Raw genomic sequence first — 19,448 nt, 5'->3', positions numbered from 1 at the left:
TGAATGGGAGCCTTCGGGCACATTTCCAGGGGGAAGCCCCTGCCTGCCTAAGACACCTAGCGCATCCCTCCCTGCTCAAGCAGGGTCACCAACTTCACGTTGCCCAAGGCCCGTGTCCAGGCAGGTTTGGAGTATCTCCAGGGAAGGAGACTCCACAACCTTTCTGGGCAACTTCTTCCAGTGCTCTGTGCCCCTCACAGTAAAGTTTTTCCTCATATTCAGATGGATCTTCCCTTGTTTCTCTTCGTGCCCGCTGCTTCTCATCCTGTATCTGGGCTCCACTGAAAAGAGTCTGGGCCCCATGCTCTTGACACCCTCTCCTAACACATCTCTATATACTGGTAAGATCCCCTCTCAGCCTTCTCCAGGCTCTACAGGGCTAGCCTGTTATGCCTAGGCACCTTCGCAAAACTGGACTGAGAAATGAATTAAATTCCATTCTTATTTGTAAACCCCTGCAAGATAATGTTTGCTACGGGTATCATTTGCTATAGTGTTCTTTATTGCGCTGAAGCATTACCCAGTTACGTCGTGACCCAAAACTTAGTTGTTTTCATATAGTTGCAAGGGTCTGCAGGGTGTCATACGGAGCCGTGTGGGAGCAATTCTTGAGGAGCTGCTGCCTGCGGGGCTGCAGTTTGGGAAGGACGGCATCCCGTGGGAGGGACCCCATGGGGAGCAGGGGCAGAGTGACCCTGAAGGAGCAGTGGGGATGAAGTGTCATGGGCTGACCGCAGCCCCAGTTGCCCTTTCCCCTGCGCTGCTTGGGGGGAGGATGGATGAGGGGAAGGTGGTTTTGGTTTGCTTCACTTTCATATTATCAGTGTTCTGGTGTACTAGTGACAGGCAATAAATTGCATTAATCTCCCTGTGCTGAGTCTGTTTTGTCCATAACTACAACTGGTGAGTGATCTCCTTCTCCTCATCCCTAGAGCCCTTCCCATCATATGTCTCCCCTTTTCCCTTTGATTAGGGAGGAGTGGGAGTGTTCAGCCGCCCAGCAAGGTAAAACCACCACAGCAGCCTCTGCAGCGCACCCAGGTTTCGTGCGGCTTTCCAGGCCCTCCCGGAGAGCCGGGCAAGGCGCCCCCGGGCCGGGCAGGCACCCCACCGCCTCCCCGCCTCCCCTTCGGCACCGGGCCCGCCCGCGGCCCGTAAGCAGGCCCCGGCCCCTCCCTGCCGACGGGCCGCGTTGCCCGGGCAGCGCCGGCCGAGCTGAGCCGGGGCGGTGAAGCGGCGGAGCCTCCCCCGGCACCGGGCCCGTCCCCTCCGTGGAGACCTTGGGCAGCCAGGACGCGAGGGAAGGCAGGGAGGGCTGGGTGGGCTGCGCTGGGCGACCCTGCTGGAGCGGGGGTTGACCTGGTGGCCCCCAGGGGGCCCTGCCACCCTCGGGCCTTAACAGCTTGTTAGCCCAAAGCCGGTCACGCTCTTAATTATTTTCTGCTTTTTCTTTGATTAGGTTGGGATTCTTCTCCGTGGCTGGTTCCCGAGGACACATCAGCACGCACAGGTATTCCTTCCTGAAGGCTTTCTTGCTCTCTAAGCCCCTAGCTTATCCTGCAAACCCTAACTTTTTGCCTGCTGTTTGGCCAGAGCTGCACCATTAGTCAAAGTGTGTGAGCATTGTAGTAATTAAACGTCTGTCCGAGGCAAATTTGCTGTGCTGGAATGGTGAAGAGGCTGTACCCTGTACCCCTCTCAGCCTTCTTCCAGTCTTCGGGCATCTTCCCTCTTCTCCACAACCTTTCAGAGGTGATGGGGAGTGGCTTAGCAGTAACATACGACAGCTTCCTCAGCACTCGTGGGTGCATCCCATCCAGGCCCATGGATGTGTAGGTATCAGGCCTGCCTAAATGGTATCTAACCCAATCCTCCTCAACCGAGGCAAGGGCTCCTTTCTCCAGCCTTTCTCTGTTGTCTCCAGGACCAGGGATTCCTGAGGGCTGGCCTTAGCCGTGAAGACTGAAGCAAATTTATACACACTAAGTTAATAAGTTAATCTGTATGCACTAGTTGCTCTACTGAAATGACAAGCGGTATTTAGTTGTCATCATAGGTGGTTTTCACACTTGTGTATGGTTTGATTTGTCTGCACTAATTGTTCTACAAGTGCATATGGTGATAAGTGTGAGGAGAAAAATGCGTTATCTAAAGGTAGGTGTTAAAAGTAGTAGTTCTCCTTGCCTGAAACCATGGTTGGAGCTTCAGGCTTGGTTGGAGCTTCAGTCCAAGCTCTAGCCTTTTGCTTGGTGTTGCCATCGAGATTAAGGTTTTTAGACACTTCCCATTGCTTGTCTGCTTACCCTTACAAGGTGTATGAGCTCTCTAGTAGCCCCAATAAGAAAGGAGGCAGTTTTGATACTAATACTTCCCCCCCCATGCATGCAGACAGTGCTTTGTTTTCATTCTGCATATGTGACCTGCTGTTTTATTGTTACTTCTTTCAGGTCCTTGTAACTGAATTTGAAAAGACCATGCCTCTTCCAGAAACCATGTTTTGTGCTGAGCAGATCAAAATCCCCCCCGAGCTACCAGATATTCTGAAGCAGTTTACCAAAGCTGCTATCAGGACTCAACCTCGTGATATTTTGCAGTGGTCAGCTGCGTAAGTATGGTGTTCTCATAATGATGTAGTGCTATGAATACGGAACCACAAAGTCTTGATGGTCCTTTTTATTGTACAAAGGAGCTGAATTGTACATTAAGCAGCCTGTATTGCATACATGCTTCTGTGCATTAATGCAACTTGTTAGCCTTTTAAAAATAGCATAGTACTCGATGTATTTTCTGCTTCACTGACATTTAGGACTGGCATATCTGTGGAAAAGTTTGACTTTCATTAGAGATAAAGGCCTTTTTTGTTGTTAATTGCTATCCTAAAAAACAAACTTTTTTTTTCTCTCATGTGAGACATAATTCCCAGAATATAAAGGAAATGTAGAAATAGCCGTTTAATTCTTAAGCTTGCTTAGATTTCTTTTTTGCTTATTTCCAGGAAAAAAATCTCCTTAAACGTTCATAAAAAAGGAGAAGATCCTATTAAGTTGTGACTTTTAGATGTAGTCCATATAATAAATTTCTCACTGTGAAGTTTAAGATGTTTAAGATGTTTCTGCTTCTTTAAGTTCTATTTTTCTTTTACCTCAACTGCTTACTATCATTTTGTCTTGTTGTTGTGGTTTAACCCGGCAGTGAGCTCAGCATCACCCAGCTTCTCACTCCTTACCCCAGGTGGGGCTGGGGAGAGAATCAGAAAGGTAGAAGTGCGAGAGGTCATGGGCTGAGATAAGGACAGGTCACTGGGTAAAGCAATAGCTGTGCACACAAGCAAAGCAAACCAAGGAATTTGTTTGCTGCTTCCCATCATCAGACAGGTGCTCAGCCACTCTGAGGAAAACAGAGCTTGTCGCATGCAAAGGCTCCTTGGGAAGACAAATGCCATCGGTCTACACATCCCCCTCCTCCTTCTCCTCCTTTCCCCCAGCTGCTATTGCTGAGCATGACTCCACACGGTGTGGGACATCCCTTGGGCCAGCCTGGGCCAGCTGTCCTGGCTGTGTCCCCTCCCAGTTCCTGGGGCACCCCCAGCCACCTTGCTGGCAGGGCAGTGCCAGGAGCTGGAAAGGCCTTGGCTCTGCATGAGCTCTGCTCTGTGACAAATAAACCATCAGCTGTTATCACCACTTTTCATCTAAAATCCAAAAGACAGTGTTGTGTGAGCCTTTTTGAAGAAAAGGAACTCTGTCCCAGACAAAACCATGGCACCTATCCTACAGTTTGTGTGCAGAAGCACTCTGAATGGTATTTGTGAGAGTGTCTAAATTGCAAGGAACTGAAAAATGTCTGTACCTGTGTCCATGAAGGAGGAAAAGCTGTTAACAAAGCTAGGTTTGAGTCTAGCTTGTCCATGAAAGAAGTGTAGCCAAATTGCTACAACTGCAGTGTTGGAGGAAGACAGCGGGAACTTCTTAAAGCAGTGCACTATTGGTGCATTGTTTTATACCACAGGAATATGAGACCCATGGTGCATGGTGTACCTCCTTGTGAGGGAGGTGTAGGGAACATGCTAAAACAGAAATCAGAAGAAACAGCTTCTGTCAGGTTGCTTAAGCAGGCTGATATGTGGGGCTGATTTGAGTAGGGGCAGCACCACACTACCCTGGCTGTGCTGCTTTCCATGCTCGGAAAGCTGTCTGCTGGGCACCTCGGTTAGACGTGGCAGCAGCTTGGTTGGAGCTGCTCAGGAGCCTCCAGCAGTTCTGGTGTGCGCCCCTCTTTCTGGAATACATTCTTATGTGAGAGCACCTGAGACGGAATAATGCCTGCATTTGGGAACCAAATGAAGTAGAGGAAGGCCATAGTTTCATGTGTGGTGCTAGCATTGCTTACGCAGCTTTGTGTCACCTTGTGTTGTAGTGTTTGTCCATGGGAAGAGTCGGATGGGAAAACTGATCCAGCTGAAAAATAGCCCAGGTGTGACACGCACACATGTAATGTATTTATTTCTCTGTGGTTAAGCGAGTTTGGTTCTGCAGTGCTGTTTGCTGTGCATTTTGACAAGTTTTTGCACAGCATGGGAGAGCCAGGGCATGGACCTGAATGACTGGCACATGTGAATGAGGAAGAATGAAGAAATGCTTGAGTTAGACCCACCACTGCCTGAATGAAAACTAAGTTTTGTTTTCTTTTGTTTTGTTTTTGGACAGTTTAGATTGTTGTCTTCTTTATGGCAGAGATGGTAGCTCTAAAGGCTGTGGTAGCCTTGTGATTAAAAGGATGTGCATCTCATTCTCTTATTGCTCTATCCTTAAATTTTATTTCAGAGTGGACAGAATAGCACAAAAGCTTACGTGAATGTTGCAGTGTTAACAGTGTTGCCAAGAGTTTTGGGGTAGTGTGTGGGGGGAATGTTAATTAAATCAGCAGTAAGATGCTCATCAGTGTAATAGGAAAAGTCTGTGCGAGGTTGTACAAGTGCATTCTGAAGTTAAGAAATTGCTGTCCACCTTTGCCAAGTAGGGCTGAGTGTACCGTGCGTAAGATAAGTTAAATTACTTAAGAATTATTAGATTATTATAAAAAGGAGTATGTAAAGTCTTAAGACTGTGGTTTCCACTAAAAGGAACGGTGGAATTACCCCCTGGGCAGGGGGAGAGTAGCAATCCTGTATGTGGAGAGCTCACCGAACGCTGCTGCCTATGCGTGGGAGCATGGAGATTCATTTATGGAACTGTAAGGCCATTTACTTTTGTGTTGCTTTTAATCATCCTACGCATTAAAGTATGTCACTGTTCCCATTCACATAGGTACTTTACAGCACTGTCAAAAGGTGAAGCCCTTCCTGTGAAGGAGAGGATGGAAACACCTTTAGCAAAACAGAAAGAAGATGCTGGTTTGACCCCAGGGCTCCTTAAAGTCTTGCATAAACAGGTACAAACCGGTCTTCAGGAAATGCACCATTTGTGACAAATGCTAATGCGGTTTTCTGAGACAAAAAGTGTTGTAGACAGCTGGGGAGACGGTCAAGTACTTGATGTATTTTGGGGAAGGACTTGTGTTCTTATTTCCACTCTAGTTTTCAGTGTTCTTAGTATGGTGATATGATTTTGTTTACAGCTTTCTCCGAAGGGCATGGTAAGCATTGAAGAACTGAAGGAGAAATGGAAACACCTGTGCTTGCCCGAGGAGCAGCTGGAAGCTATCCTGCAGTTGGACGTCTTTGATGAAGAGGTGGAGTGGATGAAGATCCTGGCACTGGGGTGCAGTGTGCTTGGTGAGGTATGTTTGCAACAGGAACCTTCATGACCAGCACGTAATGGTCATGTATGAGTAAGTAATGCAAACGGACCTTGGGGTTAGGTTCTGTAAAGGTGCTTTCGTGTCACTTGGTGTGCATCTGCAAGCTGCATCTGGCAAAATGCCCCACATGTTTACTTCTGCTCCCTGCCAGCTTTGTGTTTGTTTGTTTGTTTTTTTTTTTTACCCAGAAAGGGTGGGCTGTGTCCTCACTTCACAGGGTGGCAGTAGAATAGCAGGCCTGGCTGTGGGGAGCTCAGCTCATGAGAGACAGGACGATAGAGGCATGATGCTTATGGCTTCAGTGCAAAAGCCTACAGAGCAGAGCTGGAGGGAGAAATTAAAACATCAGTTTCTGATTGTGTAGCTAATTACATTTTCACAGAAGCAGTTAATGTTACTAAATCTGCATTTAATTCTTTTAATGTCAGTAATACAATCGTAGCAGAACATTTTAACAGAATGATAGATTATAAAGTACTTACACTAAGCTGATGTTCTTCTGAAGGATAATATTTAAAGGCTTCTGCAATAGGGAATAAGGGCTACTAGGAAGAAAATATTTTGAGAATGTTGTGGTATCCAAAAGTCCTAAATTTTGACCTACTCTGGCCAGGCATTTGTACTTTTCTCTATGTGAACTGTATATTTTTTTTGATTCCAGCTCCTCCCAAATGATGTTGCATTTTTCCCCTTGTTAAAAAAACAAAACAAAATTAAATAAGCAACAATAAAAAACAACAACAACATTAAAAAAGTGCAGTCATAGGAGCATCATTCCGATGAAGCTGTACAGCCTAGATTTACCTCCATTGTCCATCATTTCAGATATTAAGAAGTTGATTTGATTTTGGCTCTACGTAACAAAACATAAGTTTCCTAAACCTGAAAGGAAGAAGCTCACAAACTGTTAGATTCATTTCCTCCAGTTGTAAATAGCATTCGTAGTGGAGTAGGGTCACAGTTAAGATACAATCTAGATGAGTAGAGTCCTAACCTAGAATCATGTGAACTTCTTCATTACACCAGTCATCCCAAGTATTTCTCTGTAAAACTGATGTGTATTTAGAGTCTTACCTGTTGAGAAATAACCATACTAGTAGCCTGTTGAGCTGTCCTTGAAAGGTGGGAAATTGAGTGGGAATAAATTCCCTGCATTAAGTAGGGAAACGAGTAGCAGCCTGGTGTGGCAGGAGGAGGAATGGTGATAAAGTGGTAGCAAAGTGCTGAGGCTAGAAGGCCATGCAGAGATTCACATCGTGTAAGCAGCTGTTTCTCTGTCCCCAGAGAGGCCTCCTTTAGGAGGAGCTACATTAAGTAAAAATTTCAGGAAGAGGTTTTACTGAAGCTGCTACTGCTTCACCTGTTAAGGGATTATAAAAACAAGGCTTCTCCAGCAGGTATTCTAGATCTTTGAATAGACAATGCATATTATTTTTTTTTACTGTTAGGGATTATTTTTTTAATACAAAGTTGTTGCTGGCTTATTAATGAAGAGGTAAAGATAAATTTTGAAGAAGGTATAAGAAAAATATGACTTCCTGGCTTAACAAAAGCCAATTTTATTTTTTTTTTTTTTTTTTTTTTTAATAGTGTCCAACCAGTTTCTGACTCAATGAAATGCCATGGCAAATTTTTCCACACGTTTCCCCATTACACAATTTTGGTAGGGCACTGGATTATAGACATTGTATGGAATAAAGCATTTTTTTAAGGCATATTTTGAACTAACGCTTTGAGGTGGTTTTTTTTTGTTATTCAGAGAACTTCAACCTTTTATGGTTTTGATTAACTGAAACATTCTTGAAATGTTTTTGGCCTCAGTGTTTTTTCTATTAACTATTAAAAAGGAACTTGCATAGAAGTAGCAAAATAGTAAATTTCATCATTCCTAAAAAAAATAATACTGATATTACAATAAAAAATCATCAAAACATGATTTTTTGGGGGGTGGATTTATCTGTCTTCACTGCTCATATAGACCCAGTGAGATAGTGTGTACGTATAGATAGATATATTGAGGTCTGAGCTTTTACAGTAGCAGAACAGAGCAATTTGGCCATATTGGAGGTACGGCTCAGACTATCCTGTGCAATCTTTAAGCATCACAGGATTATGGTATTTTTTACTTCTGTCTATTACTTGAACATTATTATTGTTTCCACCTCACAACCTGCACTGGTTGGTAAATTTCATAATGAAAGCTAGGTAATGATGATAAAGCCTTCATTTCCTCTACACTGATTTTCAGTGGCTTACAGCCTGTGTTTTATCATGATATACAAAGGATGTTCATGGCTCTGATGGTTCTCCTCTTATATCTTGACTGACCCACCTACAGTCCTTGCTGAGTTCAATGAAGCATGCCTGCGAAATTTTAACAAAGGACCCAGAAGGTGGAGCGGCTCGCGTTCCCTTCGAAACATTCTCCTACCTTTACTCCTATTTGGCCAGTATTGATGGAGAGATACAGGATGAGAAAATTCAAGAGTTCCTCAATGGAATTAAAGAACAAGCGTAAGTAATCAATTCAGTCATCAGTTTTAATATAAGCGTCACTTCTGGGTTCTCCGCAAGCCTTTAATTGTAGATGAATAATCTAGCTTCTCTTAGGTGTAGCCATACTGCTATGAGTAAAAGCTGACTAAGGTGAGAGAAAATAACTATTGACGCTTTTGATTTAAGTGGTCAACCTTGGGGGTTTGAACGGTTAAATGATAAATTGTTGCTTTCCATCTTTGAAATATTGAAGTTACTGCCTGGTGATGTGGTTTTCCCTTTAGGAAGCTGTTACATACAGCTTTGTATCTATCATCTGTGTGTTAATGGTAGTGGAACTACTGGTGTCTTATGGTCTGCTCTTGTGGTGGCTGAGATCATAAATCAAAGAAACTGGGAGCTCCCACTTGAAATCTGAAGTTTCTATTGCATTTCTCCCAAATTACTTCTCCCTGATGCTTCAAGGGGGAATACTTAATGTATAGCTGGCCTTAAATAGTTTGACTATGCAATTTTTGTAGTATCAGCTATGGTAAATTATTCTTCTTAGAACGGTCTCAGCATCATTTGCCTTCAGTAAGTATAAAAGACAAAGACCATGCATGGTCCCACTTGAATTCATCCTGTTTTGGTTTTTGTACCAAGTTAGTCTATCTGGAATTGGTCTTTCTGTCTTGATTGCAACCAGCTTCATGCACAAGAATCCAAAAATGCACACGCACACACGTGAACTGATTTTTTTTGTCATCAGATATCCGATTGATTTTTACTTAGAACCATATTTTAATAATAGTACTTTTGCTTGCAGTTAATATAGCCCTGAGTTGTATCTTGCCTCGCACGCTGGGATTTACCATATTAAAGTGCTGTTCTAAGACATCTGTTGTTTATTCCTTTCCAGTGACCAACAAGATGGCATGGTACAGCTCAGAAACTTTCTGAGCCAGCCCTCAACACTGGTTTGATCAAGCCTACCTTTCTGGACCAGGGGAGGGTGGAAAAAATAAACAGGAGTAAGTAGCATACAAGAAGATTCTTTTCTCCAGGACTCTTCCTTTTTTGAAGTTACCCTTTATCAGATGTTAATTGAATATGTGGTTATATTGATCTCCTGCCTCTCAAATAGATGCTGACAGCTTGAGAGTGGTACTTTGACTCATTTGTTTATACACAGTGAAATGTATTTTGCTATGAATCTTTCTATCTGTACTTCATAGAGACAAAACTACATGTAGTATTTGTCACTACTAGTCGCTACAGTGACAAGTGGTACATTTCTCATTATCCTTCTGTAAAGCACTGATTTTTTTTTTTATTATTTTAACTCTGACACAAGTGTAGACTGCCTTTTGACTACCCTGTCCGCATCAACAAGCTCAAATAGTTCTACCACACACTGCACAAAGAACATGAAGCATCCTGCTGGAAGCACTGTCCTAGTGCTTCCAGAGGTGACAGTGTCAGGTGTGAGGTAAGAGGGGAGCTGGCTTCATATTTTTTCATTTGTAATCAATCCTGCTTTCTAGGGCTCCACACAGTACCACACATACCCCTATTTTCCATATCCACCTTTTAGCTACTACCTGTGGGCCAGGAAAGCAAATTAGTCTGACAAAGATGAATAAAATCTGAGAGAGGCTGTACTAGACTCAAATGGACAAGAGATCAATATAATTTATTAATAGATACATTAGTCTTATACATTTACACGTTTTCTGACATACACTGCTTCCATCCTGACAACCCCTGAACACTATTTCATTTTGCCTCTGAACACAGCTGTGAAGCAACACCAGTGTTATGGTCACAGAATTACTGGCCCTGGCACAGCAGAAGTAGCAGTACGTTCTGTGCAAGTAGTTCTTTGAACAGCTGACAAACAAAATCATTATGTTCTTGGTCCTACTTCCTTCTTTTATGGCTGTGATATTTGTCTTCTTCCCTGAAAGGAAAAAAAAAAAGTGTGCACGCTATTAGATTGATACTTTATTCTATGTACTAAATCCTTACACACAAGGGCTACAGCTGCCTGACTCAGAAGCAGGAGTCAGCTGACACCATTTAAGCTCACCTCTCTCTTTTTCTCCGCGAATCTCTGTCTTTGCCTCGTTCACGACTTCTTTTTCTTTTACTTGGACTCCTGCTGGTCTCTCTCCTGTGTCTGGCGCGGTCAGTGTCCTTACAGCTTCCTCCAGACTGCCGCGAGTCCACTGAAGCTGACCGTCTGTCTTCCCTTCTGAAGAACAGTTACTGATTGGTACTGATGTTATTCAATAAAAAGTTTTGCAATCACTATTGTTTTCAGTATTAGTTTTTCAATATATTGCCTTAGTAACAAGGTAAGAGGCTTAATAAGTCTTCTCCATCTCCCCCCAAAATGTAATACCTCCCAGAAGAGGCCCCAGGTCAGTACTCTTATATGCACATGTTTCAGCAAGCTAATTAATCCAATTGTCATTTCTTACAAACCTTACTCCTCAAAGCTGCTCTAATATTTCAGTCTTATCTCTACTTAAGAAACAGGAGAACGCAGAAGGGATTCACTCTGTTTTGCTTTAAATCCCCAAGTCTTCAACCACCTGCCTTGAGCTGCTACCTACAGCTAGAGAAGCCAGCAAGCCTGACCTAATTATTTTATTCACCTTTACTTTAGTGCTGAAAACAAACACCTGGAGTGTCACCTTTCAGTTCGTTTCATCTCAGTGAACAAGCAGACGTAGACCATGTAGTAATTCCACTGACAAATGCACTGTGTTAAGAACTCAAGAAAGACCAAATATTTAGTAAATTTGGAAAACCTTTTCTTTGAGTCATTATATTTTACTGTACCACATGACAGAACGGGAAGAAATCCTGCACTTGTATTTTGAAGTATCCTTCTGTTCCCAGCTATTAGTAGTATGTATGTTTGGACACAGGGAAGCACTACTTGTTCCCCAGCTACATCAGAAACTATCCACTTGAACAACTTTCAACTCATCTTCTGATCTCTGGAAGGAATGTACTAATTCTTTTTTCCTCCATCCTTTATGTAGTCAGAGCTGCTCAAGCAAGAGCTTAACAGAATTGGTATAAAATAAACTGCATGTGTCTTAGCTGAGGTTGGTACGTGCCATATAGAAGGCAGTATAGGATAACATTACAGGCTGTCAGGCTGCTCTGTCCACACAGAAAGAACATTTCAGCATTCATGAAGAATTTGCTAGCTGTGACGTACCTTCCTGAAGATTTTGTCTTTCCTCCTTCACACATCTCTGCATTTTCCAACCTGTTCTCTTCCTGCCACTGACTGCTGAGTTCTTCCATATGTACACCAATCACATCCCGAATCACCTGCAGATTAAAGAAAGATTTTAAACAACAGAAAAGCAGCATGCCATAGTAGTTGCCCATGATATACTACCTATAAAGAAAAGAAAGCCTTTAAGCATAAATTTAATAACACCATTTTGCAACAGACAGTCTGGCATATCTGGCTGCCATTTTCACATTCAAAATCCACTCATGTCAGAAATGCTGCGGTTATTTCTAATTTGCTTCAACAAACCAAACCAGAAAGATTTCTCTATAGCTTGCAACTCTGATAAGGCAGGGAAGAAGAAGAGATATTGTCCTTGTCTCAATGGGCATATTATTGTTTATGCCAATATAAAGAGCACAAAAAAACCTCAACCTCATATCTTCGTCTTAAGACGCTCACCTCAGTGTAAGACTTCTTTGTGATGTGAACATTCTTAGCCCTGTATGATTGCCGTCGCCGTTTGTAGTCTCGCATTTCAGCCAGAATTTCAAGATGGGACTTCGGCCCTTTCTGACTGTCATCTAGCAAAAAAATGGAAGTAAAGCAAATGGCCATTAGCACAACATGAGCACCTGCAGGTAGGCAAGTCTGCTGGCTTTAGTAATAAGGGTCTGAAACAAAATACATTGTATTGTTTCTGAAGTTTCTCCAATACTTAGTAACTATTATGGGCTTGACACAAGCTTCCCTTCCAACTTTCTTACTAAGTGTGTTACACAAGGCTAAAAAGCCACCAAGCAAATATTATTACGTGATCTCAGTCTCCTAACAGTGACCCAAATCAACATACAGGGCTGCAGTTTGGTCAAAATGCTACAAAACACAGACCATGTCTTCAAAGCTGGTATTACTGTAAGAAACAATGACTGAGAAAGCCAAGTTCTATTGAACAGTTGCCTGTACAGATGCCAAACACTATCTTCCAGGCACAACAGGGTCACAGAATCTAAGCTTCACTTCGTACGGTTACACAGTGGCACATCTCAATAGTGGTAGGAGGCCTTGTCCACTATAGCCATTGCTATGCTCAAGAATTCAGCTGAATGACTGCACCAACCTGCCTTGTTAGGCTTTTTTTCATTTTAAATGATCTTTAATCTTGTCATCTCTTAGAGTAAATACTGCTCCAAACTTCACAAGTAATTTGTCAGTATTAAGACACCTGAAGTCAGTTGCAATGACAGAAGATCACAAGATACACAACATCTATGCCAAGGAAAGAGTACCAAGGCTTCCTCGGAGCTGTCAGCACAAAGACTACCGGACTAGTGTTTTCTGATGCCAGGTTGTCGTTGTGGCTTTTAAGAACAGTACACTTTTCCTCAATAAAAGTAGCACAATCCAGGCTGGCTTTCACCAAAAGTCAACTACCTTTATGACGTAAAAGCTCCGAGCAATAAAAGCAACAGTAGACCATCTTCCAAACCTTGGGTGATCTTTGCCGCTAAATCCACAAACAGATCACTGTCATTTTCTGTGATTTGCGACTTAGACCTCTGTTTCTTTGTTTCCTCAACAACATAATCATAAAGAGCAAGGCGGTCAGCTTGAGTCAGGTCACAGGTGAAACGCTTGTGATTTTGAGGAACTTCTACAGGCAGCGATGAATAAGATCCTGGAAGTTGAACAGACAACTGTTATTAGTAAGACAGCATAATTATACAGGAAAAAAAAAAAAGAAGTCAGCAATGCCATAAACATGCAGGCTATGTTCATCCTCCCCTTACACAACTGTAAGGAGTTAAATCCTTCTTAACTTGAAAGGGTAACACAGGAATTTTCTTTTTAGAATGCACTGTTCTTACAGGGTCACAGATGCCCATAAAAGTGCCCTAACAGTTACGTGCTCGTGATTTTATAAGAATCCTACAGCTTATGATCAATACCAGCCTTCCTGTCCTATCATACAGCTAATGTTTTTTTTTTTTTTCATTTGTCTTTGTTGACAGATTTCCAATTAAACAAGCAATCTCAAGTCAGTAAATCTTAGAATATGCCAAGACACCACAATAAAAATCACTCCATAGTTTTAGTGAGATCTTCACAGAAGTACAAACTTGGACTGAAAACTGCACAGCAAACACTGGCATCTAGTGGCTCACTGACATATCTTAGTGATATACCAGGTGGCAAAAGGCTTATTTTCTTCTCTACTTGGATATACTTGTGTCAAATTGAGTTACCACTTCTCTCCAGAGCAAAATACACCTGACATGCTCCAAAAACACAGTGCCAATAAGATGAAGGTTTTGCCATGCCAGAGAAATTAAAACAAAACAAAACATGAAAATCTATGCCTGAGCAAACACTGCTGTATTTGTCACGTCAGGAAAAGTACAAACGCACTTTTCTTTCTGCACATGTGCTAGCCAAACCCAAAGTGTAAAGACACAAAATGCTGCATCTTTCAGGTGTTGCAGTAACTTCCAAACCACATACTGTAGCTTTGCAGTGGTTCTTATAGGTGGCCCTACTTTTCTACTCTTAGCCTCAACTCTCCAAGAGAAGCATAGGTCACAGTCAACCTACTCTACAGACTAGTCACAAAACCCAATGAATGAGACCAAGAAACTAATGAGCTGAGAGCATCGGCAAAGGACATTATTATATTCGTAGATGTGTATCTGTTATAGAACTGCTTAGAGCCTTGAAACAATCCAACATAATACTAATGCACACATTGCTCTGGTTTTGATCTAAGTGTTGGACAAGCACATACAGTTCATGTTTAGCATCTGATCCTTAAAATAAGATTAAAAACAGTCCCGTTTTCCTTTCCTCCTCACCCATTCCATGAACAAGAAATCTGGAGGCCGCTTGAGAAGAGTTGGGGCACACAGGGCAGAACACAGTATCAGAAAATACAGGCAGAAAACAAACTTTATATAGTGAGATGGGAAGAAAAGGACTAGTGCTTTAGTAAACTCTTGAGTAGTGCATCTGAAGAGAATTAGAAGTTTGAGCAGAACAGACTCAAATTCTTTTACCTGGTTGACCTGAATAAAGTTGTTACGCCCCAAAATATAGACAAGAAGGAATGTTAAAAATTAATTTAAAAAGATCCTTTACAGCAATTCCACAGGAAAGCTGAAGAAATCATCTTCATACCTGCATGCTACTTACCTTCGCTGTAGCCTATGCCTTCTTTCACACTTTGAGCTCTAGCTTGCTGAACAATATGAAACTGGAGATCTTTATCTGCAGATAGAGAAGACAAAATATCATAGAACTTTTACATAAAGTACTCGGTAGGGTCAGTCTTTATTCCCTAAGCTCTATTATGAGACTTATGGTACTTTACAGAACATTGTAGTTTTACTGATGCATAAGGGAGTCTAAACTAAAAGTATTTTAATCTATTCTCTATTTGAACTATGGGGAGGAGGGGAAATAAAAAAAAAGGAAAGGATTTCTGGGCTACAGGAATCTGGAAAGACTTGTACGTATACTGGAACTCTCTCCTGCATCATTACTGTATGTCCAAACTCTAGGGCCAGTTTTTCTGCCTTATTAAAGTGCTTTTTAATGCACTTTTTGCACTTGATGTAAGGAAGAATCTAGATAAATAAACAAAGAAGAACAAGAAAAAAGATTCTCTTTGGATTTTATGATTAAAATGGCCGAGTGACCTACAGAGCAGAATTACACAATGAAAGAGGTTAAACAAATAACATAAATCAAGGTAAAGCATCGTGAAAAGACAAAATAAATCCATGCAATGAAAACACGTGGTTTTTCTAAGATGTCTTGGAGAGCTTACGACAGCGCAATGCTGCGTGCTGCTGTCAGGATGTGGGCTCTGCCACACCTGGGTGCTCCATGCAGGCCTGTGCTCCCACCCTGCAGGAGCAAGGATGGCATTAATGGGTTGCCAGGAGGGGTTGTGGTGGTTCTCACCTTGGAGAGGCTCAAAAGCCATTTGGACACGGTGCTGGGCATGCAGCTCTAGGTGGCCCTGCTTGAGATGGACCAGATGACCTTTAGTGGCCCCTTCCAACCCCAGCCCTCGCCCACCGGCCCGCTTACCCATTGCGATGCTGGGCACCTTCAGGTTTTCGTAGAAGAAGCTGGAGTCGTACATCTCAGCCTGCGGGACGTGGCAGTTCAGTCACGACACCACAGCAGCCCCAGCTCACCAAGCCCGCCCGTAGAGCCCCCATCCCATGGCCCGCACTTGGGGTCCCCACAGGGATCTGCAGACACAGCTACACCTTGTGGGGCAGGATCCGTGCGTGGGGGCCACCAGGCCACTTTCAGCACCAAATTTACCCCCCAAAGCCCCCACTAGCCCCTCTCTCCCCAGTCCCACCCCAAAAAGTCCCCATTAGCCCCCCCTGTCCCCAGTCCCCCCCCACCCCCAAAAGCCCCCATTACCCCTCCAGTCCCTCGCACACTGCGGGTGCCCCCGTAACCAGCAGCCCACCTGCTCCTCGTTGGAGTAGCCCATCTTTCGGAGGCGGCAGGACGCCGCATGCCTCTCCAGCGACGCCCGGGGCACCCGGTGATGGCTGTCGTAGGGGCACACCACCCGCTCCACCTGCCGGCCGGCCACAGGTCAGCGCCTACAGCCACCCCAAGCTCCCGCACCCCGCCGGGCTCTTCCCGGCGAGCCCACCGCCACCGCCGCCCCCTTGCCGAGTACATGGGCCCGGGGGCGGGCGAGCACCGCCGCTACCTGGTCACCCAGCCACACGGCGCTGCCAGCCGCCATCGCTCCCGAGAGCCGCAGGGAAGGGAAGGAAGCGCCGCCGCCGCCATCTTTACTCCGGGCGCGCCCCGAGCTGGGGCGGCGCCATTTTGTGAGGCGGCTTCAGCCCGGCTCCTGAGGGGAGGGAGGGAAGGGGGCGAGGGAGGCGCCGCTCCGCCCCGGCTCCTCCTCAGCCTTCTCCCGCCGGGGCGGTGCGGGGCGAGCTGCTCCAGGCGGCGCCAGCGCCGAGAGCCGGGCACAGGGCACCGCCTGGCGGCGGGAGGCGGCAGAGCCAGGACGGGGTTGGCGCAGGGCCCCCAGGGCAGCCCCGCTGCTGTGGGGGCTGCGGCCGGTGGGTGCCCTAAGCATGCTCCGATGTGATCTGCGCGATGCTGAGAGGCGTCGGGCAGCTCTGTGTTCGTGGAAAGAGCATTCACGGAAAGAGCTGTTTGGCTTCAGTGCCCTGGGATAGATTTGGGGACTGACAAAAGCACCCGCAGCTGCAAATGTGCCGCGCTGGTCTGGTCTTGAACCGCCCAGTATCAGCAGAAGCACCCAGAGGCTTCTTCTGAAGAAGCACCCAGTGCTTCTTCACCCAGAAGCACTTCAGAGGCTGAGGCATGCTGTGGGGCACGTCCCACAGCTCGTGCTTGCTTGGGCTCTTCAGAATGGGAACCAAAACCCCAAAGCACTTGCTGTTTGTGATGGGGTAGGAGGAACATCAGTCTCCTCAATGCCCGTTTCCCTCACAGAATCGTTAAGGTTGGAAGAGACCTCCAAGATCATCTGGTCCAACCATCACCCTACTACCAATGTCACCCACTAAACTGTGTCCCTAAGTGCCAGGTCCAACCTTTCCTTGAACACCCGTCTTCCAACACTAGGAACACGGTGCAAGACCTCAGCTTCTCCAGCACCCTCCTGTCACGTGTGAAGTGAGGGGATGCAGAAGGGCCGTATGGTGCAGGGACAGGATGTGCGTTTCTTCTTGGTACCATTCCCACACATGCACAGCCCAAGGGACAGTGTGGGAGAGAGCCACAGAGCTGGAACAGGCCCCAACGAATCCTGTTGGCCAAAATTACAAAAGCCTACAAAGGCCAAACACTGGCCAAAATTACAAGAGCCTTCCCTTAGAAGCTGAGGGACCATTAGGACTCAAAAAGACTGGAACATAAAACAAGGAAAGAACAACTGTCCTAAGGAATAAATTTAGTGTGATTGACATTTTTTGCTTGCCTATTTTTGTCATCTATGAGAAAAGCACATATGACTAGAAGGACGAGTCAGTTTAACAAGGCGGGGTGGGGTGGAGGAAGCATGACAGATGTAGCTGCCAGAATGACTCTTGTACATCTGCTTTCGTTAGCAGATTACAGCCATTTCTCTCCTGCGCAGTGAATTTGAGACTCAGCTGGGATTTTAGCCCTCTGGGAGCTTTGCTGGCTCTGGCTATGTTTGCCTGAGGATCTTTGACTTCACACGATAAAGAATACTTATAGCTGAAGACTTCCCATCTGCCCATGCAATTTCATCTATGCTGTAGTAGGGTGTGCTAGCTAACATTAGCACATTTTTCATAAGAGTAATGAGAACAGCTGGGCAAAATGGTGCTGACTATCACCACTGGAACATGCTGTTTCTTCAAAATTACAAAAGTCAAGTTCAACAAAATATCAAAACAGGTTTTTTTTTTTTTAATAATTATTTGATAGATTAAACAAATTATGATTATTTTTTCTAACTTACAAATTAAATTGATATTTGAAAATTGAAATCAGTATAGATAATTTGCTCTACTAAACCAGAACATCTTGTATGACTCAAAATAATCTTTGGGTGCTTTTTCTTTTTTTTTTCCCCCATAAAAATACCAGCTCCTGTGATCATTTTTCCTCTGGCCTGTATGGATTTGATGAAATGGCTGAGCAACAAACTTCTGGGGTGAACGTTCTCCTTTCTAGAGCTCTGGGAGAAAAAGTCAAGTGAAGCTTCATTCCTGCAATCCAGTAAATCCAGTTATGAGGCTGCTAGTGCACAGACCACACTGGGGCCTGGGCTAAGATTAAGCCTTTGAAATAGGTTTACAAGAAAATCAAGGACAAAAGGTGAACTAAGGCCTTTAAAAAGTACATGAGGATACTGTGAAGCAGCTCCACCACACAGCAAGTCAGTGTGCAGCTTCACAGGGATCCTCTGCGGTGGCACCGAGTGCCCTGCACCCCTGGACCAACTGAAGTGGCAGCAATGCTCTGGGAGGGGATGCCCCAGCTGGTCATTGTGTGGGGCTCCCAAAAAGTGGGGGACAAGACTTTAGGTTCAGCAATGCCTTGAGAAGTGGCTGCAGTCACAGTGCATCCCAGGGATGCCCTCAGGGCAGCTGTGAAAGCTGCCGTGGCTTTTGCTGTTTTTGTTACTTTGGGGCACGAGGGGGAAAGGTCCTTCCATCAGCCACTTTCCCACTGCTGATTCTGGCTGCAGACTTTCCAGAACCAAAATGACTGGGGGTAGACAGAGGCTGTCAGCTCACAAAAGTTCACAGCACTGCTTTCCTTACAGGCAACAACACACTTACATTGGTTTCCCATCAAATGAGAGGTGAGATCACCACCGGCGCTCAGCTACATAGCCTTTTGTGGCTGATGCCAGCCTGTGGCATACCCTCCTCTGCACGCTAGGACCATGCTGGCTGCAGGCCAGCAGCTTTGTGAGTCTGTCGTTGAACGACATGGCTGGTAACACACCATTGAGTTTAACACATATCTGCCTCCGTGGTCCCTTTTGAGGAGGAGAGAGGAAAAAACACAGCTGCATTTCCCCACGCAGAACAGCCTCCCAGAAGGGGGTACGTGAACACGGCCTGCCCCCCTTGCAGTGCTGCAGTGCTGAGTATGCTGGTAATCTGGTGCTCTTTCTGGGCAATATTGATCTCCTGAGGAAGTCTCTGCAGGAACCGGCCCCAAATATCCTCACAGTGCAGCAGAACAATCCTAAACTGCAGGATATGCAGAAGGCACAACAGGGAAATAGCACATACATTACGGCAGCATAAAGGCCGTACAGCACTCCTGGGGAACTCTTAAGTGTACTGCCTCGCCTCCTCTTCCAGATACAATTTATACTGCTAGAAAATCCAGCTGCTAGCACATCTGATACCCTCTAGCC

At 44.8% G+C, this 19,448-nt stretch overlaps 2 protein-coding genes across 3 annotated transcripts; one reads left to right on the top strand and one right to left on the bottom strand.

Annotated features, from left to right (window-relative positions):
- The first annotated feature begins 1,167 nt into the window (after window positions 1-1,167).
- On the top strand, window positions 1,168-9,436 carry ROPN1L (rhophilin associated tail protein 1 like). The gene is made up of 7 exons (XM_035317435.1): window positions 1,168-1,353; window positions 1,461-1,510; window positions 2,448-2,605; window positions 5,307-5,430; window positions 5,617-5,778; window positions 8,138-8,313; window positions 9,197-9,436. Exons 3-7 carry the CDS (start codon window positions 2,475-2,477, stop codon window positions 9,258-9,260), a joined length of 657 nt encoding a protein of 218 aa, XP_035173326.1. The 5' UTR covers window positions 1,168-1,353; window positions 1,461-1,510; window positions 2,448-2,474; the 3' UTR covers window positions 9,261-9,436.
- Window positions 9,437-9,939: 503 nt separating this feature from the next.
- SNRNP48 (small nuclear ribonucleoprotein U11/U12 subunit 48) lies at window positions 9,940-16,438 on the bottom strand. 2 transcript variants are annotated; one of them, XM_035317428.1, is made up of 9 exons: window positions 16,272-16,438; window positions 16,020-16,133; window positions 15,623-15,683; window positions 14,720-14,794; window positions 13,023-13,211; window positions 11,996-12,117; window positions 11,513-11,628; window positions 10,367-10,528; window positions 9,940-10,237 (listed from the first exon to the last, which is right to left on the bottom strand). In XM_035317428.1, the coding sequence occupies exons 1-9, from the start codon at window positions 16,305-16,307 to the stop codon at window positions 10,198-10,200; spliced, it is 915 nt and encodes a 304-aa protein (XP_035173319.1). In that variant the 5' UTR covers window positions 16,308-16,438; the 3' UTR covers window positions 9,940-10,197. The 2 variants fall into 2 exon arrangements, with proteins under 2 accessions (XP_035173319.1, XP_035173318.1); XM_035317427.1 differs by having other exon boundaries at window positions 10,367-10,531; window positions 16,272-16,436.
- Window positions 16,439-19,448: the final 3,010 nt, after the last annotated feature.

This window comes from Oxyura jamaicensis, chromosome 2 (assembly GCF_011077185.1).
Source record: "Oxyura jamaicensis isolate SHBP4307 breed ruddy duck chromosome 2, BPBGC_Ojam_1.0, whole genome shotgun sequence".
NCBI classification, from domain to species: Eukaryota; Metazoa; Chordata; class Aves; order Anseriformes; family Anatidae; genus Oxyura; species Oxyura jamaicensis.
The sequence above is the reverse complement of the archived record's forward strand: the minus strand, read 5'-3'. Positions and strand labels throughout refer to the sequence as shown.